Raw genomic sequence first — 26,928 nt, forward strand, 5'->3', positions numbered from 1 at the left:
GCTGAAGTGGCGAACGGGCGAGGCTGCGCTCGTCGGGTGTGGATAGTCGGATGGCAAGCTAGGGGAAGGGGCTGGCGGCTGGACTTCGCACTGGCGAGGACTGGACGTGGCGGACGGGTGATCTCCAAGGAGAGCAACTGCAGACTGACAAGGTAGCACTGGACAGACAGGAACAGAACCGAATCATAAAGAAACGGGGAGTCAAGCTGACAAGGATTGTTCCGCTGGCCGTGCTAATGTAGCGCTCCCAATGAGCCCGCGACAGGTGACAGTGATCCTGGTGATTGGGGGGCTTGGCAGGATGACACCGGCGCGTGACAGAACCCCCCCCCCCCCCACAAGTGACGACTCCCGACGTCCCCAGGAACACCCCCCCTCCAACACCGAGCGGGCGGGGGGAATCAATACTCGGTTGATGCAAGGAGCGGACGGTGTAAGCCGGCTCTCCCTCGACGAGCTGGGGCGGCGGCGGAGCAGACGCCGCAAACAAGGGGCTCTCAAACACGGGTCTCACCCAAGAGACATGGAACGTGGGACGGACCTTCATGGAGCTAGGAAGGCGCAGACGAACAGCAGACGGGTTGATTACCTTGCATATGGGGAAGGGACCGACGAAGCAGGGCGCCAGCTTGCGAGATTCTGTGCGCAGCTGCAGATCCCCTGTAGCGTCCTGTACTTTTGCGCTACGCTTACTGTCTGCTGTATGCACACCGGCTTCGTTTTGCTCCTCTATTTTATTGTGTTATCTGTTTATTTATTATTTATTCATCATTCTTATTATTTATTGTTTGTGCCTTGTTTTTATATGGTGTCGTTTACGTGTATGTCTATCGTGTAATATGTCTCGTCACCGTGGGATAGAGAAAACGTAATTTCGGTTTCTTTGTGTGTCTTGACATGTGAAGAGATTGACAATAAAGCTGACTTTGACTTTGAGAGCCACACTCGCTGTCCCACCCTGTACGACGGAGCTGGCGTCCGATGCTTATTGGCCTGGCGAGTGTAGCCGGAGACAGAGAGGAGAAGAGAGACCCAAGCCTTCGCCCAGGCCCGATGACAGCGGCGGACACAACCGAGGGCCGACAGGCACGTCGCGCTCTGCTCCTGGTGGGTGAACATGGGCGGTTGATAACCAAACACACAATGAAAGGGTGACAGACCTATGGCCGAGCTGGGAAGGGCATTGTGGGCATACTCCACCCAGGGAAGCTGCTTGGCCCACCCGCGCTGATCTCCAGCGGCCATGTACCGGAAAGCCTTGCCCAGCTCCTGGTTCAGACGTTCGCCTTGCCCATTCGATTGCGGATGGAACCTTGTCGAGAGGCTGGCTGTGGCGCCGATGAGCCGGCAGAACTCCGCCCAGAGGGCGGAAGAGAATTGCGGGCCACGGTCCGACACAATGTCCTGAGGGATGCTGTGGTGCCGAACAACCTCCTGCAGCAGAATGGATGCAGTTTGCATTGCCGACGGGAGTTTGGGCAGGGGAATAAAATGGCCCATTTTGCTGAACCGGTCCACGACTGTGAGGACCGCAGTTTTCCCCTCCGAAGACACAAGCCCCGTGACGAAGTCGACCGACAGGTGAGACCAGTGTCGCCGGGGAACGGGCAGAGGTTGGAGCAACCCGGCCGGGGGCTGATTAGATGACTTACACCAGTTACAGGTAGGGCAGGCCCGGACGTAATCGTGCGTCTCCTCCCTCCAGGCGGGCCACCAGAACCGCTGAGCCACCATGAACCTCGTGCGGGCAGGTTCAATCTGACGCTAAATCTCCCACGGCAGGGCCGCCACCTGAACCGAGCTCGGAAGGATAGTGGGAATTGGACCCTCCACGTCCTCTCCTCCAGGGAACCTCCGCGATAAGGCGTCTGCCTTCGCGTTGCGGGAGGCCGGTCTGTAAGAGAGCGAGAATTCAAACCGGTCAAAAGAAAAGGCCCACCGAGCTTGCCTGACGTTCAGTCTCTTGGCCGATCTCAAGTATTCCAGGTTACGGTGGTCCGTCCAGACGATGAACGGCGTGGGGACGCCTTCCAGCCAGGTTGACCGCCAGGAGTTCCCGATTGCCGATGACATAATTTTGTTCTGCGGACAGGTGGCGAGAAAAGAAAGCGCATGGGTGGAGGCGATCATCCTTGTGGCTACGCTGGGACAATACTGCCTCGACTCCCACGTTGGAGGTGTCCACCTCGACCACGAATTGCCTCTTGGGTTCGGGTACTCGGAGGATGGGAGTGGACGTAAACCTCCTCTTTAATTCCGCAAAGGCGTGTCCTGCCTGGTCTGTCCATTTGTACGGGGAGGCGTGGCTGGTAAGAGCGGTGAGGGGTGCCGCCACGGTGCTGTAGTTGCGGATGAAGCGGCGGTAGAAGTTTGCAAATCCCAAGAATTGTTTTAGAAACTGGCCAAGACGTGACTGCCCTCACTTTTTCGGGGTCCATCTCAACGGATCTCTCTCGCACCTCGTAGCAGAAAAACTTGACGTGTGGAATTCCCACTTCCTCGCCTTAACGTACAGGGAACTCTCAAGGAGACGGCGCAGCACCGCTCGGACATGTTTGATGTGTTCAGAGAGGGGCAGACAGGGAGTACACGCGACCCTTGGGAGGTGAGGTGACAGGTAGCAGGTCGATTGCGCAATCGTACGACCGGTGTGGGGGAAGAGAAGTCGCTTTGGCTTTGCTGAAAACATCTTTGAGTTCATGGTACTGTGCTGGAACGTTGGAAATGTCCAGGTTAGGGCCGGGAATGGGCCTTTCGAGCAGGTCGGCAGCTGCTCTTAGGCATAAGTGATGGCATCGCTCGCTCCACTGCCGAACGCCTCCCACCACCCAGTCCAGCACCGGGTTGTGCAGCCGCAGCCAGGGAAGCCCCAAGATGAGCCGCTGCTCTGGGAGAGACAGGAGAAAAAACTGAATCGTCTCATGGTGATTGCCCGAAAGAAGTAACCTGACTTGTTCCGTGATGGAAGTCATCTCGCCAATTTGCCGACCGTCAATGGCATGAGCGGGGATTGACGGGCTCAGGGGCAGGAACTGCATTTCCCACTGACTGGCCAAACTGATGTCCATGATGTTACCTTCCGCTCCTGGAATCCACCAAAGCCGCCACGTTGCGGTCGCCCGCCGCAAGCTGGATGCGTGCTTGTAGCGTGAAGAAGCTGGAACTTGAACAGGCACTGGCAGAGTAGGTGTTAGTCAAGCTTACGCGGATCCCCCGACGGCACGCGAGCTCTGGCCTTTTAACGGATATCCGACTGGCCGATGGCCACTCTCCCCACAGTACAGGCACAGGCCTTGTGTGAGCCGTCGGCGGTGTCCCTCTGCGGGAAGGTGGGCTCGCCCCAATTCCATCGGCTCGGCAGGTGGGGCGGTCGATGGAAGCTGAATGGGCGGACGAGGGTGGTTGTGCGGGCTTCGCGGCGCTCTTCGCTCCCGCTCGCTTCGCCGGATCCGCCGGTCCGCGCAAGCCGCCAAATCCATCGCACCTTCCAGGGTTTGAGGACGCTCGGAAGACACCAACGCGTCCTTTATGTACTCGGCGAGCCCGTGGAGGAAGGTGCTCACCAGGGCCGATGTGTTCCACTGGGTGCTGGCAGCCAATGTCTGGAACTTGAGAGCATACTCTGCCACTGATCGACTACCCTGCCGCCATGTAGCCAGCTCCTCGGCGGCATCCTCTGTGGCCGAGTCCAGGTCAAATAGCCGTAGGAGTTCGCTCGCAAAGGCGTCAAATGAGTCACAAGCAGGGGCCCTTCGCTCATACTCAGCCATTCCCCACAGCCATGCTTCGCCCGTGAGGTGGGACAGGATAAAACCTACTTTGGCTGAGCCCTCTCCTGCGGCTTCTGTTCGAGCTGTTGCTGTTATTGGTGCAGTTGACGCTGCTGCTGCTGGCCCACTTCGATCAGGGTTCGGATGACCGCCAATAGGCTACTGACCACTGTCTCAGTCCACTCCAGTCGACACAATGCCGTCTGATCACTTGCTGGCTGCATACTGTTGGTCAGCTTGTACTGTGAGAGATCGGACAGTATAGCCAAATGCAAAGTGAAGCAGACTTTATTGTGGAAGGAGAGGGGAACGGTGGAGGGCTGAAGCGGCGAACGGGCGAGGCTGCGCTCGTCGGGTGTGGATAGCCGGATGGCAAGCCAGGGGAAGGGGCGGGCGGCTGGACTTCACACTGGCGAGGACTGGACGTGGCGGACGGTTGATCTCCAAGGAGAGCAACTGCGAACTGACAAGGTAGCACTGGACAGACAGGAACAGAACCAAATCATAAAGAAACGGGGAGTCAAGCTTACAAGGACCGGTGTGCACGGAGACAAGCTAACTAAGATTGTTGCGCTGGCCGTGCTGATGTAGCGCTCCCAATGAACCCGCGACAGGTGACACTGATCCTGGTGATTGGGGGGCTTGGCTGGATGACACCGGCGCGTGACATATATTGGATTCTTATTGGAAGAGTTGTGCAGAGTCATATATTTTTTTATTATTTATAATTATTTTATTATTTATTATTATCATATTATTTTTATTATTTTATTCTTATGGCTCTCCCTTAGAGATAGGGTGAGAAGTTCGGTCATCCGGGAGGGACTCGGTCGGAGTAGAGTCGCTACTCCTCCACGTTGAGAGGAGCCAGATGAAGTGGCTCGGGCATATCATCAGGATGCCTCCTGGACACCTCCCTGGTGAGGTGCTCCGGGCATGTCCCACCGGTAGGAGACCCCGGGGACGACCCAGGACGCGCTGGAGAGACTATGGCTCTCAGCTGGCCTGGGAACGCCTTGGGATCCCCCGGGATGAGCTAGATGAAGTGACTGGGGAGAGGGAAGTCTGGGAGTCCCTCCTGAAGCTGCTGCCCCCGCGACCCGACCCCGGATAAGCGGAAGAAGATGGATGGATGGATGGATGGATGGATGGATTTTATTCTTATTATTTCTGCCTGTGTATCCTACATGGGCACATAGGCTACATAATACATACGTGAATTTCTTTTTAGAATATCAAACATTTTATATAAGAATTTTTCGACTGATAATGCTCAGATACTGATGCTGAATTATCGCCCAGTCCTGATGGAAACCTAAAGTATATGGTACAACTACAATTTACCAAAATTAAATGGATGGAACAGCAAAATAGTAACAACTTTAAAAAAAAAAATTCATCTACCATATTTTTCAGCACCATAAGGTGCACTTAAAAGCTTTTAAATCTCTGAAAAATCTAAGGTGCGACTTTTGTGTGGACCGAATTCCAAAATCTGTAAATGTTGTGTATCTCCCGCCACACAGGGACATAATTTGTAGGCGTAATATCTAGACCCAGTGAACTTATCAGAGGACATTACGTTTTACGTAGATCGGGGCGGTAAATCAAACAGAGGACTGTACGAAATATGGAGAGTACGCATCGCAGTCGCCAATGATAAATACTTTTGCAGTATTAGGACATTATCTTTACATTATTTTCTCACGACTAATACACTTATACACTCATAAAAAGTCTGTGGACCGCTGTTGTGCTGTTATGTTAATAAAAGTTATGCGTCCCTAAATAATCATCTCTTTTCTGACAATCATCTTTGTGTATATTCTCTTACAAATGGTAATTAAACATAAAAAACCTTACGCGATCATGCGGCGACTTTACATGCATTTTTTCTAACGGCCATCGGGGGGGGGGGGTCTCGAGCAGAAAAGGTAAGAGTGAGAGAGGTGTAATATAAGTGTCGACGAAGACAGTAGTGACGCGTTGTGCACGAGGAAAGTTAGCCTAAACAGAGCCCAATGATGGAAGACACTGGAAGGCGTGCGTATGACGCAGCTTTCAAGTTAAAAGCCATTGAGCTGGCTGATAAAGAAGGGAACAGAGCGGTTGCACGTAAACATGGAATAAATGAATCGATTTAAAGTGACCCTACGACTTGAATGGGAGGCTTGCATGACCAGCGGCGAGAATTATTTTACAAAAACTGGATGCATGCGAAGAGCAACTTTCGCACAAGCCTGCCAGTGGATCCTGACAGCGTTAAGCCGTGTGAAAAAATCCACCATCACCAACAGGTTTCGAAAAGCCAGTCAGCTGCATGACGGAGAGGAGAGTACAAGCTCTGGAGTGAATTTGCCTCAGGACGAGAGTGACGATGAAAGTGACAATGAAAGAGAGAATGAGAAAGAGTGTTGCGACGTACATCTGGCGCTATTCCAATCAGACACCGAGGAGGAAGATTTTACTGGTTTCAGTGGACAGGAGGAAGATGAAAACGGCTCTCAGTGACTTTGTTGACTGGTATGTTTTTTCTTTTACCCGCCTAGTTAGTGCTGTTACTTCCGTGTTTACGACAAAATGTTAATATTATTAAAACTTTAGCCCGGCTAGTGCTGTTACTTCCGTGTTTACAACGAAATGTTAATGCTATTAAAACTTAAGCCCAGTTAGTGCTATTACTTCCGTGTTTACAACAAAATGTTAATGTGATTAAAACTTTAAAAAGGCTTTCTGTGTACTGTCTTTCTTCATAAACAACTCGTGTGCACGTGCGGTTTATAGTCCGGTGCGGCTTATAGTCCGGTGCGGCTTATATAAGTATAAAACTAAAAACAATCAAGAATTTTAGCTGGTGCGGCTTGTAGGTCGAAAATTATGGTAGGTTTAGTTCTTAAAACAAGATTGTGTGTGTACCTTTAGGTCCCAGTAACTGAGCTTCTGTAGCTATTCTTCCATCTCCACACCGTGCTTCATCAAATGGCGGACATTGTTCACCAGTACCAGCCACAACCTCCCCATTACCTTAACACACACACAGGCACGTACACGCACACACATGGGCACATTAAACCTTGGAAGGTCATCTAACATCTCTGATTAATAATTATAATAGTAATAATAATATTGATAATAATAATAATTTGTCATTTTGTGATTTTTTTGTGACCAAAGTTAAAGTAAAAACAAGGTATTACTGTAGACCTGTATAAAAACAGCACTCTGCTAGGAGGCAAATGCAATTACTTACTGATAAGGTCCCGGGCACCACCGAGGTTCTTTGGTCTGTAGAGTCGTCTTGAGTTGGTGTCTGAGACATAAAGCTGTCCTGTCACTGGATCAGTAGCCAAATAATATCTATGGGCAGGGTTGTTGCTGAAAAGGAAGTTAAGCGAAATGAAAATAAGATTAACAAATATTTGGTTTTGGAACACTAAACTCATTCCCTCAAGTTGACATTTGGAGGAGGTTAAGTAGAGTATAGCCGGAAGAACACCAATAAGAATGAATTCAACAACCAAACACTTGCCCACTGAGAGTTTGTTCAGAGGTTTGTACACAACTCAGGTAGCATATAGAAAGAAAATGTTGGATTTCAGTATGTTTGGTATCTAAGGAAAATTGACCTTAACACAAAACTTATAGGGCAGCATGATGGAGTACTGGTTAGCACGTCCACCTCACAGGAGGGTGCGCATTTCATTTCACCTCTGACCCTCACTGTGTGGAGTTTGCATGTTCTCCCCGTGTCTGTGTGCCCCGCGATTGGCTGGCAACCGGTTGAGTGTCCCCCGCCTACTCCCCGATGACTGGTGGATAGGCTCCAGCATGCCCGCGACCCCCGTGAGGACAAGCAGTATAGAAAATGGATGGATGGACAAAACATGGAGGGAGGCAGGCGTCCAGGAGGCATTCTGATAAGATGCCCAAGTCTTTTCATCTGGCACCTCTCAACGTGGAGGAGCAGCGGCTCTACTCCGAGTCTCTCCCGGATGACCGAGCTTCTCACCTTATCTTTAAGGGAGAGCCCGGACAAATTGAGAGCTTTTTAATATATATATATATATATATATATATATATATATACACACACGGAGGGTTCCACCCTAAGTCCAGCACCCTGAGACTGTACACTAGCCGTAAAGAAGGAGGCCGAGGACTACTGAGTGTGAGAGCCACTGTTCGGGATGAAACAGCCAAGATCCATGAGTACATCAAGGAAAAGGCCCGAACGGATGACGTGCTCAGTGAATGTCTCAGACAATGGCAAACAGAGGAAGAGTGGCTAGAGACACCATCATGGGAGGACAAACCCCTACATGGGATGTACCATCGGCAGATAAGTGAAGTGGCTGACATCAAGAAATCCTACCAATGGCTGGAAAAAGCTGGACTGAAGGACAGTACAGAGGCACTCATCATGGCTGCACAGGAACAGGCTCTGAACACCAGAGCAATAGAGGCCAAGATCTACCACACCAGACAAGACCCAAGGTGTAGGCTGTGCAAAGAGGCCCCTGAGACAGTCCAGCACATAACAGCAGGGTGTAAGATGCTAGCAGGGAAAGCATACATGGAACGTCATAACCAAGTGGCTGGCCCACAGGATCTTGGCTCGCCCGTTCTCTGCCACCTTAGGGGGTGCTTCCCACTTTGAACTTGGGGCTTCTAGTCCATACTCTGCACAGATGTTCCTGTACACTATGCCAGCCACTTGATGCAGTGGTGTTGGAGGAATAGTGCTCATAGTTAGTGCATGTTGCATGCTTCTTCCTGCTTGCTACCTTCTGCTTTCAGCTACTGCCGCCGGCTAGCCCCGTTTCCGGGGGCGAAAAGAGGAGCCGAGTGCTTTAGTCTCCTCAGCCGGTACATAGCCTTTCCACCGTCAAGACTTCTGCATGCCTTCTCGTGGCCACACATGGTAACTGGGTGCCTCACGGCTCCAGGCCAAATTGCAGGGGATCGATCGGGGGAGCAACAGTGGGCCCCTAGGCGTGACGTACAGGCCCACCGGCGTTTGGATGTCCTGGCGCCCGCTAACCACTGTCCAAGCTATGAGGGAAATAGCACCCCCGCTGCCTTGTGGGTATCGTCTGTAACGAAAAGGCTAAGGGAGCAAACCCCGACAGGAAACCCGGCTCGGACTCTGTTAGGCAGACTCATGCTTTAAAAAAGCATTGCTCTGGCAACTCCTGCAGCCACCCTGTGCCAAATGTACAACAGGAAGGCCGAGAGGGAAGCCCTGATGCCTGGGAAACTCAAGGCTTCCATAAAACTTGCCCAGGCTTCTTGCGCACTGGAGAGGGTCACCAGCCAGAGCAGACGCTGTGCAAAGAACACCTGACCTCCAGACACAAGAAATCTATGGTCTTTCGAGACTGTGATGCCGATGATGATGATGATATATATATACGTATATATATATTGTATATAGTATATACATATAGTATATATATATAAATGTTTTGTGTGCTTGCCAGCATTTTAGAGAGCTAACACTGATACTTGACAGCATTTTAGAATGCTCACACTGATACTTAAAAAGGTCTTGCAAAGTTACGCAATATCGAAATATCATTTCCATGCCCCATTTAAAAATGATTGCAGGACACTGGGATTTTTGTGTGTTATGCTCAAAATACTTAAACTGGCAATGCCTCTCGACCAAAGTGCAACATTTTTTGTGACTGACAAAGAAACATTACTTCCATAATTGAAACTAACTTATCCGCAAGCCTGTACAGTGGGAATAAAGCAGTTATACAGACAATGAGATATACAACTGAATAGAAAAACCAGTAACCACACCAAGATGGCGGCGCATGCACACACAGCGACCTCTCTCTGTCCCGCCCGAACCGTGTTTTGTTCGTTTAATGAGTGTTTGTCCGACAGTTTTATGCGTTCGTCTTGTCGTACTAAGTTGTGCTACAAGTACAGCAGGCAGGTTCTGCTCGACATCGGCGAAAGCGAGTTTTGTGGCGTTCTGGACGTTGAAGCGGAGACATTAAAGGAGGTCGGACTGCTCCGACCTGGAACGTCGCCGGACTCTCCTGCTATTCCTCCCCCGGATGGAAAACGTCGGAAGCGGTGTGCGAGGAGGCAGAAGAGGGGCACGCGCGGTGGCGTCCGGGCCAGGCTGGCGGCCAACCCAGCTCGCCGTGCCTTCCATTCTTTTGGCAAATGTTCAATCGCTGGAAAACAAAATGGATTACATTCGCCTGCTGAGATCTACGAACCGGACTGCGTAAGTGCTGTGTGCTCGTGTTCACTGAGACTTGGTTGACTGTGAACATTCCGGACTCTGCTGTGCATCTGGAGCGGCTAGCGTGCTATCGGGCGGACCGGGCCATTGTAAAAGAGGGAAAATCGCGAGGAGGTGGAATATGCGTCTACATCCGTGAAGAATGGTGCCGGGACTTTGTAGTGGTATGCAAGCACTGCTCGCCACTGGCGGAGTTTGTGATTATTAAGTGCCGTCCTTTTTACCTGCCAAGGGAATTTACTGCGATTTTGCTAGTCGCGGTATACATCCCGCCTTCCAACATCGAAGGCGACAGGATCGCGGCTCTTAGTGAACTGTACCAGGCTGTCAGTGAACAACAGACGGCGCACCCTGACGGTTTCACCATCTTTGCTGGGGATTTTAATCATGCTAACCTGAAGTCTGTTTTTCCGAGGCTTCACCAGCATGTTAATTTTCCAACACGTGGTGACAGCTTCCTGGACCTGGTCTACTCTACACATAAAGGAGCTTTCAAAGCCGCACCCCTCCTTCATATTGGACTTTCTGACCATCTCACTGTTATGCTTTTGCCCGCATACAGACAAATGGTGAAAGCATCCAGGCCGGTTCGCAAGCGGGTAAGGGTGTGACCCACTCGAAATTCATCGTCACTCGCGCTAACTGGAAGCCATGGCTGACAGGGGCTGTCCTCAGGCTGCTGAGGGCCAGGGACAAAACCTTCAGAGCGGGGGATGAGGCTGGCTTGAGGACAGCGAGGGCCGCCCTGTCCCGGGGTATCAAGGAGGCGAAAAGGGCGTTCTCTTGCAAGATTACCGCCCACTTCAAGGACAGCAGGGACACACGGAGCCTTTGGCACGGCATTCAGACCATCACGGACTACAAGCCCGCGCGCCGCAGAGCTGTGAGGGCGACATCTGTCTGCTCAACGATCTTAACCGCTTCTTTGCTCGCTTCGACGCTCAGAACAGCAGTTGCCCGCTGAAGACCTCTCCCCCTCCACACGAGCAGCCCCTGTGCCTCTCTGCTGTTAGCGTGAGGAGGGCGCTTGCCGCTGTCAACACCCGTAAGGCGGGGGGCCCTGACAACATCCCAGGTCGAGCGCTGAAGGACTGCGCTGGGGAGCTGACGGGTGTCTTCACGGTATCTTTAACATTTCCTTGCAGCAGGCCATCGTCCCTTCGTGTTTCAAGGCTGCCACCATCGTACCCATGCCGAAAAAAACTCCTCCGTCCTGCTTCAATGACTACCGCCCCGTGGCACTGACGCCCATCATGAAGTGCTTTGAGCGGCTTGTCATGGAGCATATCAGATCCATTCTCCCTCCCACCATAGACCCCTTCCAGTTTGCGTACCGAGCCAAACGGTCTTCTGAGGATGCCATCTGCTCTGCCCTCCACTCGGCCCTCACCCACCTGGAGAGAAGGGACTCATATGTGAGATTGCTGTTTGTGGACTTCAGTTCTGCCTTCAACACCATTGTGCCACAACGACTCATCTGCAAACTTGCCAAGCTGGGCCTCAGTACCTACCTCTGCAACTGGCTACTAGACTTCCTCAGTCAGAGACCTCAGGTTGTACGTGTTGGCGACAAAATCTCCACCAGCATCACGCTGAGCACGGGGGCCCCCAGGGCTGCGTGCTCAGTCCGCTGCTCTTCACCCTGCTGACGCATGACTGCACTGCAACCTACAGCAACAACCACATAATGAAATTTGCTGACGACACGACTCTGGTGGGACTCATCACCAAGGGCGACGAGACTCAATACAGGTTGGAGGTTGACCTTCGGACCACGTGGTGCAGGGACAACAACCTCCTGCTGAACGTCAACAAGACCAAGGAGATTGTTGTCGACTTCCGGAAGGGTCACACAAAACACCTGCCGCTGACTATCGACGGTGCTGTGGTGGAGAGAGTGAGCAGCACCAGGTTCCTGGGGGTGCACATCAGTGAGGATCTCTCCTGGTCCACCAACACCGCATCACTGGCGAAGAAGGCTCAGCGCCGCCTGTACTTCCTGCGGAAACTCAGGCGAGCAAGTGCTCCTCCGGCCGTCATGACTACATTCTACAGTGGCACCTTTGAGAGCGTCCTCTCCAGTTGTATCGCTGTTTGGGGTGGTAGCTGCACTGAATACAACATGAAGCCCCTGCAGCGCATAGTGAACACGGCTGGTAAGATTATTGGTGCTTCACTCCCCTTCTTGAAGGACATTTACACCTCCCATCTCACCCGCAAGGGGACCACGATTGTGAGTGATGTGAGTCACCCCGCTCACTCTTTGTTTGATCTTCTGCCCTCTGGGAAGAGGTACAGGAGCCTGCGCTCCCGCACCACCAGACTCACCAACAGCTTCATACTCCAGGCTGTTAGGATCCCGAACTCCCCCTTTCTGCGTAGCGTCCTGTACTTTTGCGCTATATTCTGACTGTCTGCTGTATGCACACTTGCTCCTCTTATTTATTATGTTATTTGTTTATTTATTATTTATTCATCACTCTTATTTATTCATTGGTTGTGCCTTCTTGTTATTATTTTTTTGTGTTGTTTACTTGTATGTACGTATATTGTGTACTATGTCTTGTCACCGTGGGATAGTGGGAACGTAATTTCGATTTCTTTTTATGTCTTGGCATGTGAAGAAACTGACAATAAAGCAGACTTTGACTTTGAAGAACTATCTATAGCCTGCTCTCTCGCCTTCCTTCATTCTGTCACTTCTTAGGTCTCCTTGCTTCAGGCTTCTGATGAAGTGATGGCTGCACTATTCATTTAAAATGACAACACAAAAATAGATTCATCCGCAATATTGCCAAGAATACCGACTTGAAAAAAAAAGACTGTAGAGGACAAAATAATGCCCTCTGTCCATAAAACTCCAACATGAAATGTTGTCATTATTAGTTGACGATATGGGATTGTTGAACAAAGTTTCCCCAAAATGTAACACTACTTACATTTTAAAGAAATTGCTGGACTTTATTTTATTAATGCATTTATTTGCATTTTATACATTTTTCGTAGTGTGGTCATGCATTAAACAATATCTAGACCGTTCAGAGATTTTTTGTAGATATGATAATCTCCATGATGGGCAGTTTTAAATAATATGTACCTATATTATATGTCAGTCAAAGTGTCATTTAAAAAAACAAATGGAGAGTTATGTAAGTCTGTATCTTGCTGAGCAAATGTAGTGAACTTTGCGCTTCATCAGGGTTCATGCAAGGTTACAAACATGTACACAATACGTTTTACTGATTTCAAACAATTATTTCTTGTCCCAAGAAGTAACAAATCCATTGTAACAGTAGCAGGTTTTGGCCAAACAATCATATGCATTTGCAAGCAGGCATGAGACATGTTGCCAATGTTCTTTTTTTATTCGTCAATGCAAGAGACCAAGTAATCCTGGTTCCAAAATATGTCGACCCATTTGTGTGAAGCATTCACTAGCATTTGCAGCTCAGTTAATCATCACTCCTCATTCTCCACATAGATCACCATACCAGGGGAAACCAAGCACAAATTATGATGAGGAGTACCCCCTTTTATACAATGCCTGTTTAGATGAGTTTAAGGAGACAGATAGCAAAAGAAACACGGTGAAGCAATTCATGAAAAAAAATTCATGAATGAATTACCTGCGCCAGCCTGTAAGTTAGAATAACTTTTGTGCTAATTTTGTTCAGTTACACTTTTCCATCTTTGATGCTGGACAGGAGAAAACTGAATGCTGGGAAATGTGTGCGCACCTTTTCATTAGGTTGGGTCCATATATTTGCCTGCTACTCTAGGAGTTGGCAAATGGTCCCAAAGGTTTCCAAACAGTGCCAAAGGAGAGGCAAATAATTGCAAATCTTTGTAACACAGTACTGTCCCAAATGGCCGCTGATAATTGCAATCTGTTTTTTGTAAAGACTTTCTCGAACATTTGCGCATTGTCTCTAAGCATTGCTAAAGGTTGTGCAATGTTGCTCAACACTGGTTTTCATCAGCATTTGTCAGAAAAGGTGGCAAATACAACATTCGCGTTATGGCCCACGATACCAAGTTAATGTCCAATGCAGTGGTTCTTAACCTTGTTGGAGGTACCAAACTCTGCCAGTTTAATACGCGCATTCACCGAACCCCTCTTTAGTGAAAAGTAAAATATATATTTTTAAATTCAAGACATAGATGTTTTTTACAGATGCACATAATGAGCCGTGCATGAACATCACCTTGTTCAAAGAACAAAGCCAACACAATGCATGAACTCACAACACTGACTGTTGCCTTTGTGAGACCAGTTCAGATATGCATCATCACAGATTTACACGATAAATCAATGTATTTGGACCTCCGCAGTGGAGGCTCTGCCGAATCCTTGAGACCGACTCAGCGAACCTTTAGGGTTTGATCGAACCCAGGTTAAAAACCACTGGTCCAATGCAAAGCAGTCTAACTGTACGCATGGGTGGAGTTTTAGTAGATCGGCGCCGATTAAAGGGGTCTTTGTGCCAATGTGGGAGGGCACACAGTCGATTTGTAGGCCATCAAATGGAAGCTGCTAATGCTTCACTATTTTTAAATTCAGCGCAGGCAAGTTGTGCGAGTCCACATGGAGGAAGGACTCACTGGAGTCCATCGATGAAATTGGTGCGCTCAAAGTAAATTTAAAAGGAAGTGCAAGATCTCTACTAGAGGATGATGTAGAGTTGGCTGCTGTGGAGTGGGCACTTGGAGACCGCTTTCCACCCTGACCGTGTGTCCGTATTTGACAACCACGATCTATAAAAGGGGGCCATTAATTGAAAAACTGCATTGTGCTGAATACTTTAAAAGACAAGAACATGATTGTTTGCTTGAGGGAAAAAAAGTAGAAGGAGTCTGTTTTGTAAGAGTAAAAGTGATTTATCATGCTTACCTATGTCTGAAATCTTTGTTTCTAATTACAGTGCAAGCAAAGGAGAGAAGAGAGGAAACAGAAGTTAGAGAAAATGTAGTCATTGCTTGGTATCACTCACTGAGCAGACACATATGGATATTAAACACTTAACAGCACTATTAAGTGTGAAGTGTAAAGCTTAAGTGTGAAGAATCCATATTTTTCCTTTATTGGGAAAATAGGCAAATGTATAATTAATTTGTATCGTTCTAAATTAGGATCTAAGCACTACGAAGGAAAAGTTGAATGCAAAAAGAATAGAAGAGAAAGACGTGCAAAAATTGTTGCGATAATTTTGAAAAACAACGCTAATTTTATATAGTATACCAAAGACAAAAGGCACAGATAAAAGATTCTAGACAAGCTTCAATCAGAATATTGAATGGTATGAACTTGTGATGGAAGAATAGTCTTTAGAAATTTTCAACCAGTAAGACTAGAACATGAACAAATGTTAACTTTTACACCAGCTACAATGAATACAAAAGGTTTACACATATGTAAGTTATTTTTTCCCCATATTTTTATAGCTATTGTGACCACACAACCTTGGATACGATATCTTGTGAAAACTGGTATTCTTGTTCTGTATTTTCCGCACTATTAGGCGCACTTCAAAACTTGAAATTTACTCAAAAAACCACAATGCGCCTTATAATGCAGAGCGCCTTATACTAAGTAAGCAGTACCAATATGTTAGATCGAACTTTAGTCGGTTCTGATCACTTCTATAGGAGATAGTTTGAGAAACACGATTGTTTACTGAGAGCTCATTGGTTAAAAAAAAACGCTAATATTTTGCCTTACAAAATAAAGGGAAATGTACTTTCGGCAGTTTGCAAACACATTTGATTAAGGCTGCGTTAGACACATATAATCATATCAATATAATTTCTAGTAGTAGTGTGGTCGCTTAATAAGTGGAAAGGAATGTGCAGACTACATGAATTTGTTTTCTTCAAAGTATTGTGGAACAGGATGTCCAGAAAGGGAGGATATCTCAAGGCCGATGGGGAACGCGAAAAACAACTCGTCTTTGTGGTCCAGACACCTGTGGTGAGCAGGGGAAAACCCAAACGAGGAGGAGATGACCATCGACCAATCACCACACAATATTTTGCATGCTTGAATATTCATATTGTGTTTCTTTAAAACTGGGCAACCCGGAAGAATGTGTCGTCTTTCTGGTCACGAAGGCACACGAGTTTTTGTGTTAAGGACCCAAGGCCCAGGCGCCTGTATTAGCTTGCTTTGTCAGGATTAAACAATTGGTAAATTCGGTCTGATTGATCTACTGGTCTTCTCTTTGACAGAACAAACTCGCAAAATTGTTAGGTGCGCCAGTGTGTGGATTAGAACATAGCAATTCTTGTGTTAAGTGTTGATCACAATTTGGAGTCAGATCAATAGCTAAAATCCGTATCCTAACAAACCTTACCTTTTTTTTTACTTTAATGTCTAGTGGATGCATACCGCAACCCTAGTCAACCTCAGTTTGTTGCAGTATAGCTTCTATTTTATGTGTCTTTTAATCCGGTGCGCCCTATATATGAAATGATTTCTCAAATAAAAAATTCAATGAGGGTGCGCCTTATAATGCAGTGCCCTTTATGGAGCGAAAAATACGGTATTTAAAAAGAACATTGTGCTGATTTGATGTCTATTGTTAGGTCAAATCATCTCAACTCTGACTTGTGTGCACTAACATGGAACCGGTGTGAGATTGGAAGCTATTTTTTTACCTGAGCTCCATCACACTGGTAACATTTCCAGAGGGGAAGATCCTCCTGATGTAGTTGAAGTCTCCAACATACACACTGCCATCAGCTCCACATGCCAAAGCAAGGGGTGCCAATAGCTTATTACCCTCTGCTTGGCCATTGCAGCTCGGGCAAGAAATGCTACGGCGGCGTCCATTTCCTATGAGAAAACATTGGTATTAGGGGTGAAATGAGTGCTCAAATAATATGATTATGATGATTCCCCCCTCAGGTACAAGTTTATTCGGCATGCACTGTCATGAAGGCAAGTAAAGTTAGACACTGCGAGGATAATTTCAAACTAAACCTTACCAAATAATACATGGACAAAAGTTTGGTTTGCTTGCTTTTATTTCAAAGTTGTTCTAGCCACAGTGTGGTGGCATGGCGGCTGACTTTACTCGTCTTACCAACAGTATTTGGGACCAATTTGTATTGCAAATAAAAACTGTTGCCACGAGTATCAATACAGATTCATTCTGAAATCATGTTCAATCACGAACCAAATATGCTAAAAAAGAACTCTAATTAGGCTAGGCTAGGCTCTGGAAGGTAGGTGAGTGCCAAAGAAGCCCTCCAAATTGAAGATGGATTCCTCAACAAGACAGTCTAGTTAAAGAACAGTCATGATCTGATATGTACTGAAATATTTAAATTACCGTATTTTCCGGACTATAAGGCGCACCTAAAAACCTAAAATCTTCTCAAAAGCCGACAGTGCGCCTTATAGTCCAGTGCGCCTCATATATGGACTAAATTCCTAAATTCAAACTGGCCCGAAGCATTGTGTCATGAAATCAAGCATAAGTGGCCTGCTGAAGACTATGAATCATGAATCAAAAAGACTATGGATCATTATTTTGTGATTATAAAGTCATTTGTTGCATCTGAAGTTGAAATAAAAAAGATAAAATGGAGAATGATTTGATTTGGATTAAAAATCTGACATGATGCATTAATGGTGCGCCTTATAGTCCGGTGCGCCTTATATAAGGATTAAGTTTTAAAATGAGCCATTCATTGAAGGTGCGCCTTATAGTCCGGTGCGCCTTATAGTCCGGAAAATACGGTAAAAAATCTGAGTAAATTGGGGGACACCAGTATCTTATGGGCTTCTCAGACTAAATGACTTGTTCACGACGGTCGCGCTGTCAGACAAAGCATAGTTCTGTGTGGTGGACCAGGCGACATGTCACACTACTTGTCAGTCACCGAGCAGATCCAGCCTGATCATCACATTCTTCCATTACGATTCAGTACATTGGATGCAGGACAATCAGCTTTCAGTCAAGTCGGAATGGAAGCATTATGTGCATTTTTTTATGCCAAGAAAATGCACATATACCAAATAAACTATTGACCCATTCCTGGAAGCTGGAGAGAGGGCAGTGTGTTTTCTTGCTTGCAATAACATTAATGATGAGACAGACAATGATATTGTGAATAGTGTCTCTATTTTAGCTTGCTCCCACACATATGTATATACAGTACACGGGAACTAACTGACTATGGCTTTTAAGCTTCACCAACTGAAGGTTTTAATACACTATAAGACTGCTGAGAAATTCTCATTCACATTTAACCGAATGCAAGCATTACACGCAGTATGGACTGTCTATTCTCCAAAAAGAACTTGAGGAAACAAATCTGTTAGGTAACACCACCTTTGCTCATCAGCTCCTCGTTGCGGACATTGCAGCCACAGCACAACAAATCTTTCCACCATAACGTAGCTCCACCGGAGACCAGTAAGATACTGTCCCTTCGTTTTTTGGTCAGTTTATAAATTGATTCTTTTGTTCAGACAAATAAAAAAAATTGCTGTTACCTGCTGACAGTTTCGACTGTAACTCCAGTCTTCCTCAGAGCCGTCCACGACAACAAAAACTTTTATTTGTCTGAACAAAAGAATCGGGTAATAATCATTACGTGAACATGATGAATCTCATCGAACAAATTTTGGCCATTTTGTTTGTTGTCAATCTTTCACCATAAGTAGGAAGCACTGTCTTCCTATTGGTCAATGCTCAAGAACCAATCAAAGGACAACGTAGTACATGCCACACTGCGACAAGATGAACAAACAATCTGAAATGCCACACTTTTGTCATTGTGATTGTGAAGTGTCCCAAGCACCATCCGAATAATCGTTGCGCATGTCACTCTACACGGACAACAAACCGCAGACACAACTCAAAATCAGCTAAGACAAAGTATGAGTGTCCACAACATGTCTGTTGGCTCATTATCGGGCTACGTTAGTGTCGTCTGACGTCAGCATCACCTGAACTCCAGCGAAATAATTAAGTTTATTAAATTTTGCCATGAAAAGGAAGAAGTCTCATTGATTTTTTTTTTTCTTACAGCTTCAGGCTCATACTAAGATGGAAGGCGCAAGACTTCCCAGACACACACACACACACATACATACGTATGCACACTCACGCGCACACTCGCACGCACACACGCACGCACGCACACACGCACACACACACACACACATACACACGCACACATACAAACAGACACAAATGCACAGACCAATGCGAAAAAACCCCAAACGCATATACTAAACAAATAACTGTACACGGCATTCATCATACACACACAGTGTACTACCAATTGGTGGTGATTAAAGCCATTTTCCCCCAAAAGGAGACTCCCTGCCAATACATAATTTGTTATTGTAGTACAAGTAAACACACAAGCACTTTCTTACCCATAATGCTGCTAATGACTGGAGGTTGCTGGGAAACAAATATGTTCTCACCATTGCCTTTGTACAGGATACCTAGAGTAAAAGCATAATACATTAGAAAGAACACAGAGAAAACAATGGCTTAATTTACAATAAATGGCGTTTGTATGCGTTTTTGTGTGTGTGTGTGTGTGTGTGTAAATTTTGGAAAGAAATCAGGACTTTAAAAATATTTTCTAAATTTCAGCGACGACCCTGTCACAATAATGCGACCAGCGCGGTGTAGTTGCCCGGTCGGCGACGTGCTACGGTTGCGCGTTTGGCGGTGCGTTGCAGTTGCGCGATCGGGCAAATATGCGCACATGAAAAAATGCTTAAAAACGGCTTCTTTTTTTGCTTGGAACGGATAATTTTTTGTTCCATTATTTGTAATGGGAAAACATGATTCTGAATTCGAACGATTCACTTCTTGAACAGCCTTCTGGAACGGACTGTGGTCGAAAACCGAGGCTCCACTGTGTATATATACACTGCTCGTACAAAGTTAAAGAATTCCATCAGCAGGACCGATATCTGCTACTTTGTGCAAGGAGGAGCAAGTTGAGCACTGCCCGAGCCCTACAGAATGACCTCCAGCAGGCTACTGGTGTGAATGTCTCTGCCCAAAGAGTCAGAAACAGATTTCACGAGGGTGGCCTCAGGGCACGACGTCCTGTAGTGTGCCCTGTGCTTATTGCTCAGCACCGTGGAGCTCGATTTGCATTTGCCATAGAACAGCAGAATTGGCAAGTCCGCCACTGGCGCCCTGTGCTTTTCACAGATGAAAGCAGGTTTACCCTGAGCACCTGTGATAGACGTGAAAGGGTCTGGAGAAGCCAAGGAGAGCGCTATGCTGCCTGCAACATCATTCATCATGACCGGTTCGCTGATGGGTCAGTGATGGTCTGGGGAGGCATTTCCATGGAGGGACGAACAGACCTCTACAGGCTAGAGAACGGCAGTCTGACTACCATTAGGTATCAGGATGAAATCCTTGCACCCATGGTCAGACCCTAAGCTGGTGCAGTAGGTCCTGGGTTCCTCCTGATTCACAACAATGAGAGAGTATGCAGACAGTATCTGGAGAATGAAGGAATTGACACAATTGAATGGCCCTCACGATCACCTGATCTAAACCCGATAGAACACCTCTGGGACATAATGTTTCGATCCATCAGGTTGCTCCTCAGACTTTACAGGAGCTTGCTGATGCCATTAGATAGATTTGGGAGGACATCCCACAAGACACCGTCCGTCGTCTCATTAGGAGCATGCCGCGTAATTGTCAAGCATGCAAAATGGCATTATATTACCGTAATTTTTGGACTATAAGTCGCGTTTCTTTTCATGGTTTGGGTGGGGGGGCGACGTATACTCATGAGCGACTTATATATGTTTTTTTTCACAAGTTTTTACTTGATCATTGACACATCACTTACTTACAAGTATAGTTGACCACTTCACATGTTATTTTTAGTATAGTTGATCACTTCACATGCTTTGATATCTTTATCTTGAACATACCGTTTTTTTCCATGTATAATGCGCAAAATTTAACTAATTTATTGTCCTAAAATCTGGGGTGCGCATTATACATGGGTACAATTTTTTATTTTTTTTAATCCGGAAATAATACGGAGTCCGCCATTACAAATGCGCTTTCTTCTCTGCTGTTCACTTCAAACACGCGCCATATGAACACAATGCTCTCGTATCAGACGGTTGCTCGATCACCTGCTCGTTTGCTGTCACAATGTACCCTACACAAATCCGAAACATTTCTTCGCTATTGAGTTTGCTAGCGCATACGCAGTGATACTGAATACCGTTTTTTTCCGTGTATAGTGCGCAATATTTTACTAATTTATTGTCCTAAAATCTGGGGTGCGTATTATACATGGGTACAAAGAAAATTTTTTTAATTTTTTATTTTTTTTAATTTTTTTTTTTTTTTTTTTTTTTAAATAAAGTCATGGTACAACAAAACCAACAACAGGACTGACCGACAAAGTCGTGGAACAAAAAGACAGGGTGACATTACCAAAGACAGGAACAGAATGACAGTAACACATGCAATGATCCAACGGTGAGCGAGGGGCAGACAGGACTTAAATACAAAACACGTTACATCGATTGAGGTGACACAGGAAGACCGGGGTGACACGAACAGAAACTATGGCAACCTAGACACATAGCAAAACTGGGGACGAGACATGACAAATCTCCCCCGAAATAAAACTCACCTTTCTTCTTGTTTGTTGTCAATCGCGCATCGCATTCAGCCATCCTGCCCAACACACTTAGTAAAATTCATAATTGACGACACATCGTTTGATGCGATGGTGCAATCCTCGATGGTGTGTTATTGTCAAATATTGTTTGTTTTTTAATCTCCATCGCGGACCGGACGTCATACGGAGGCCGCCATTACAGATGCGCAGAACGGTTGCGCAAGACACGTCAGCTATATAAAGAGCGAGAGTTCAGTTCTCCACCTATTAGTTTCAATTCACAGTTTAATTAGCAGTTTCAATCAGCAAATAACAAAATGCGTATTACAGGTAATATTTTATTTCACAACACTTTGCCTTGTTCCTTTCGTCTCTGCTGTTCATTTCAAACACGCTCCATACGACCGCAATGCTCTTGTATCAGACGCTCGCTCGATCACCTGCTAGTTTGCCGTCTGTCACAATGTACCCTACACAAATCCGAAACATTTGTTGCGGCTCCGAGTCACGACGAGGGGCAAGTTTTGGTTTCCAAGGGTGTTTTTATTCCTCTTCAACGTCTCTCCCATACAGAGCCGCCGTGTGCGCACGGAGCGCGGTGGTGCGTTTAGGGGCAGTCGGCGAAATCAACGCCAACAAAAAAAATGACATCCAGCCTAGTTAAGACCATACCAAAGACTTTAAAAATGGGACCCATTGCCTCCCTGCGTGTGTGACGATCTTTGGGACTTAAAAAAAAAAAAAAAAAAAATTAAAAATTTTTTTTAAAAGAATTCATAAAAATTGGGTGCGTATTATACATGGGTACAAGCTTTTTTCCAGCATCAGCATGCCATTGTTAGGGGTGCGTACTATACATGGGGGCGCACTATACACGGAAAAAAACGGTAATAGAATAACATCCGGTTGTTCCCAAAGATGATCTTTTTTCTGAAATAATTTTACGTTTACGGACTTAAGTAAGAGTCAAAATTTGGGTGCGTATTATACATGGGTACAGGCTTTTTTCCAGCATCAACATGCCAATTTTAGGGTGCGTATTATACATGGGGGCGCATTATACATGGAAAAAAACGGTATTCAAAACATGAAAAATAGAGAGAAAAAATCAAATAAAGTAATTACCGTTTTTTTCCGTGTATAATGCGCCCCCATGTATAATACGTACCCTAAAAACGGCATGTTGATGCTGGAAAAAAGCCTGTACCCATGTATAATACGCACCCAATTTTTTAATTTTTTTTTTTTTTAATTTTTTTCTTTTTTTTAGTAGTTTTTTTAAGTCCCAATGATCGTCACACACGCAGGGAGGCAATGGGTCCCATTTTTATAGTCTTTGGTATGGTCTTAATTAGGCTGGATGTAATTTCTTTTGTTGGCGTTGATTTCTCCGACTGCCCGTAAAGGCACCACCGCGATCAGTGCGGACGTGAAAAAGGCGGCTCTGTATGGGAGAGACGTTGAAGGGGAATAAAAACACTCTTGGAAACCAAAACTTGCCCCTCGTCGTGACTCGGAGCCGCAACAAATGTTTCGGATTTGTGTAGGGTACATTGTGACAGCAAACGAGCAGGTGATCGAGCAAGCGTCTGATACGAGAGCATTGCGGTCGTATGGAGCGTGTTTGAAGTGAACAGCGGAGACGAAAGGAACAAGGCAAAGTGTTGTGAAATAAAATATTACCTGTAATACGCATTTTGTTATTTGCTGATTGAAACTGCTAATTAAACTGTGAACTGAAACTAACAGGAAGAAAACAACTCTCGCTCTTTATATAGCTGACGTGTCTTGCGCATCCGTTCTGCGCATCTGTAATGGCGGCCTCCGTATGATATCCGGTTTGCGATGGAGATTAAAAACCAAACAATATTTGACAATAACACACCATCAAGGATTGCACCATCGCATCAAACGATGTGTCGTCAATTATGAATTTTACTGACTAAGTGTGTTGGGCAGGCTGGCTCAATGCGATGCGCGATTGACAACAAACAAGAAGAAAGGTGATTTCAAGTTTTATTTCGAGGGAGATTTGTCATGTCTCGTCCCCAGTTTTGCTATGTGTCTAGGTTTCTAGGTGCCATAGTTTCTGTTCGCCTCGCCCCTCCCTTCCTGTGTCACCTCAATCAATGTAACGTGTTTTGTATTTAAGTCCTGTCTGCCCCTCGCTCACCGTCGGATCATTGCATGTGTTACTGTCATGATGTCTGTTTGGTTTCTGTTCCTGTCTTTGGTAATGTCACCCTGTCTTTTTGTTCCACGTCTTTGTCGGTCAGTCCTGTTGTTGGTTTTGTTGTACCATGATTTTCTTTAAAAAAAAATAATAATAATAATAATAATAAAAAAAAAAAAAAATAAATAAAAATTGTACCCGTGTATAGTAATGCGCACCCCAGATTTTAGGACAATAAATTAGCTAAATTTCGCGCATTATACACGGAAAAAAACGGTAACACTTTAACGCGCCATATCCTCTGGACATGTCCTCTGTCACCAGAATGACATAAAGGACGAGAAATGTGATCGATGGATTTAATGATTTGGAGTGACACAAATGGTTTGATAATATTGTTGTTTATGTGATAGTTATTTAAAATATCGTTTATATATCGTTGTATGGGCCTGTGGAATAATTTGAACTGCGGCGCGGCACACGGGATTGTTGACAAAGGACAATCGATGGATTTAATGAATTGGAGTGACACAGATGGTTTTATAAACGTCTTAGTATTTACCGTTTTTTTCCGTGTATAGTGCGCCCCCATGTATAATACGCACCCTAAAAATGGCATGCTGATGCTGGAAAAAGCCTGTACCCATGTATAATACGCACTCAATTTTTATGAATTTTTTTTTTATGAATTTTTTTTTTCTTTTTTTTTTCAAGTCCCAATGATCGTCACACACGCAGGGAGGCAATGTGTCCCATTTTTATAGTCTTTGGTATGGTCTTAACTAGGCTGGATGTAATTTTTTTTGTTGGCGTTGATTTCTCCGACTGCCCATAAACGCACCACCGCGCTCCGTGCGCGCACGGGAAAGAGGCGTGCGGACGTGAAAAAGGCGGCTCTGTATGGGAGAGACGTAGAAGAGGAATAAAAACACCCTTGGAAACGAAAACTTGGTGATTTCAAGTTTCATTTCGAGGGACATTTGTCACGTCTCGTCCCCAGTTTTGCTATGTGTCTAGGTTGCCATAGTTTCTGTTCGCGTCGCCCCTCTCTTCCTGTGTCACCTCAATCGATGTAACGTGTTTTGTATTTAAGTCCTGTCTGCTGTTACTGTCATGATGTCTGTTTGCTTTCTGTTCCTGTCTTTGGTAATGTCACCCTGGCTTTTTGTTCCACGACTTTGTCGGTCAGTCCTGTTGTTGGTTTTGTTTTCTAAAAAAAAAATAAAATAAAAAAAAAAAATAAAAAAAATAAAAATAAAAAATTAAAAAAAATTTGTACCCATGTATAATGCGCACCCCAGATTTTAGGACAATAAATTCGTTAAATTTTGCGCACTATACACGGAAAAAAACGGTATATAATAGTTTTTTTTTAAATAACTGAATGTTACGTCAGGCCTGTTCTCAGCTCCTCGTTTGTGTTTGTCACGTTAGTATACCGTATCGTTTAGCCTGTTGTTGCTCGTTCATGTCTGTTCTTGGTGTTGGATTTTGTCGAATAAATTGCCCCCCAAAATGCGACTTACGGTAGTGACTTATTAATGTTTTTTTTCACATTTTTGGGCATTTTATGGCTGGTGCGATTTATACTCCGGAGCGATTTATAGTCCGAAAATTACGATATATACTAATTTTAGCTGGTGCGGTTTATAGTCCAGAAATTACTGTACCTTAGGCTAAAGATGCGGGATTTTAGTTGTGGTGAGATTTCTTTACCTCCTTCCATATATTCTACTCCCCTATCTTTATTACTGCTATCCTTCCTGTCTGCTCGATTTTTTATTTAGTGACTTTGTCTCGTGGTCTTGATATCCAGCATCTAACATTACGCCTAATCCCACAGGTTCACTGCTGTACACTTTCCTCTACTCTCTTCTCTTTCATCTCTCCTTCCATTAGGAGGTGTTGATTGATCAACATAGGCACGGCGCTGACAGGTTGCACCCATGCTGTGCTCCACAATGACATCAACTACTTGACTCACTACAAAAAAGGCCCAGGCGTGTGTGTGTGTGTGCGTGTGTGTGTGTGTGCGTGCGCATGGATGTGCTCGCATGCGTGTGTGTGTGTTGGTGCGTGTGTGTACGTGCGGCGAGCATGTGTGTGGGAAAGATAGATGAGGAACTAAAGCAATGTTCAAGGAGAGAAAAACTCTCCAGCTGTGTTAAGTGATGGCAGTGCAGTTTTCACTGCACTCTGAGTAAATGTTTTTATATATGAGTGCATTTGACCTTGGTCTCAAAGTCCCAATCTAAAAATCTAAATTCAAACGCACACACAGTGAACTGGGTGACAAGGTGTTAAAAGCCCCTGAGGACAAGTGGTATGAGAGGGATAAATAGGAACATGATGGATGAAGTGACAGAAAGAGGCAGCATATAACACTGAGTACCGTATTTTTCGGACTATAAGTCGCGGTTTTTTTTCATAGTTTGGGTGGGGGAGCGACATACTGAGGAGCGATTTATATGTGATTTTTTTTCACAAATTTTTTTAATTAAAAAAAATAAATAAAAAAGAAGTGAAACCGCGATAGACTAACCGCAATGTAGCAAGGGATAACTGTAGTTTGAACGTCAGCGGCGCGGCTGTTGTTTACATAAAGGACAAAGGATTCGATCACGGGATGACGAAGATAACGAAGGGCCCCACATACTACCGGCATCATTAGCGGCTTTGTTTGTAAGTGACATGGAGGACGAAGAGTTTGAAGGATTTAATAATTTGGAGTGACACAGAAGGTTTGAAAAACTATTATGGCTTTTACGCACGGCCGGTCCTACTTTACGGAGCTCTCTTTCACCTCCGTGGATGGAAGTCGGGGGCCGGCGCTTGGCCGGGTGGCTGTCCGGGGACGGTGGATAGGGGCTCGGACATGGCTTTTACGCGCGCCCGGTCCTATTCTATGCAGCTCTCTTCCACCTGCGTGGCTGGAAGTGGCACCTCCGGGGCTGGAAGTCCACACTGCCACACGCCTGGAAGTCGACGCCGGTGCTTGGGGCCGTGTGGTGGTGAAATATTTATGTTATAGTTATTTGATAGTATATTTTATTTCGTGTAGCAACTTGTATATGTTTTTA

General features: G+C 45.8%; 1 protein-coding gene across 7 annotated transcripts in view; it reads right to left on the bottom strand.

Annotated features, from left to right (window-relative positions):
- Positions 1 to 26,928, bottom strand: part of LOC133152007 (teneurin-3-like) — a 490,458-nt gene that overhangs the window by 99,174 nt on the left and 364,356 nt on the right. For 4 of the 7 annotated variants that reach the window (XM_061275473.1, XM_061275474.1, XM_061275478.1 and 1 more), the window contains exons 26-30: positions 19,427 to 19,498; positions 16,690 to 16,867; positions 14,927 to 14,947; positions 7,021 to 7,145; positions 6,687 to 6,794 (exon numbers count right to left, since the gene is read on the bottom strand). In XM_061275473.1, the coding sequence (XP_061131457.1) occupies positions 6,687 to 6,794; positions 7,021 to 7,145; positions 14,927 to 14,947; positions 16,690 to 16,867; positions 19,427 to 19,498 (504 nt within the window). The remainder of the gene's footprint in view (positions 1 to 6,686; positions 6,795 to 7,020; positions 7,146 to 14,926; positions 14,948 to 16,689; positions 16,868 to 19,426; positions 19,499 to 26,928) is intronic. The other 3 variants (XM_061275476.1, XM_061275475.1, XM_061275479.1) reach the window with 1 other exon arrangement.

The sequence above is a fragment of the Syngnathus typhle genome, linkage group LG3 (assembly GCF_033458585.1).
Source record: "Syngnathus typhle isolate RoL2023-S1 ecotype Sweden linkage group LG3, RoL_Styp_1.0, whole genome shotgun sequence".
NCBI classification, from domain to species: Eukaryota; Metazoa; Chordata; class Actinopteri; order Syngnathiformes; family Syngnathidae; genus Syngnathus; species Syngnathus typhle.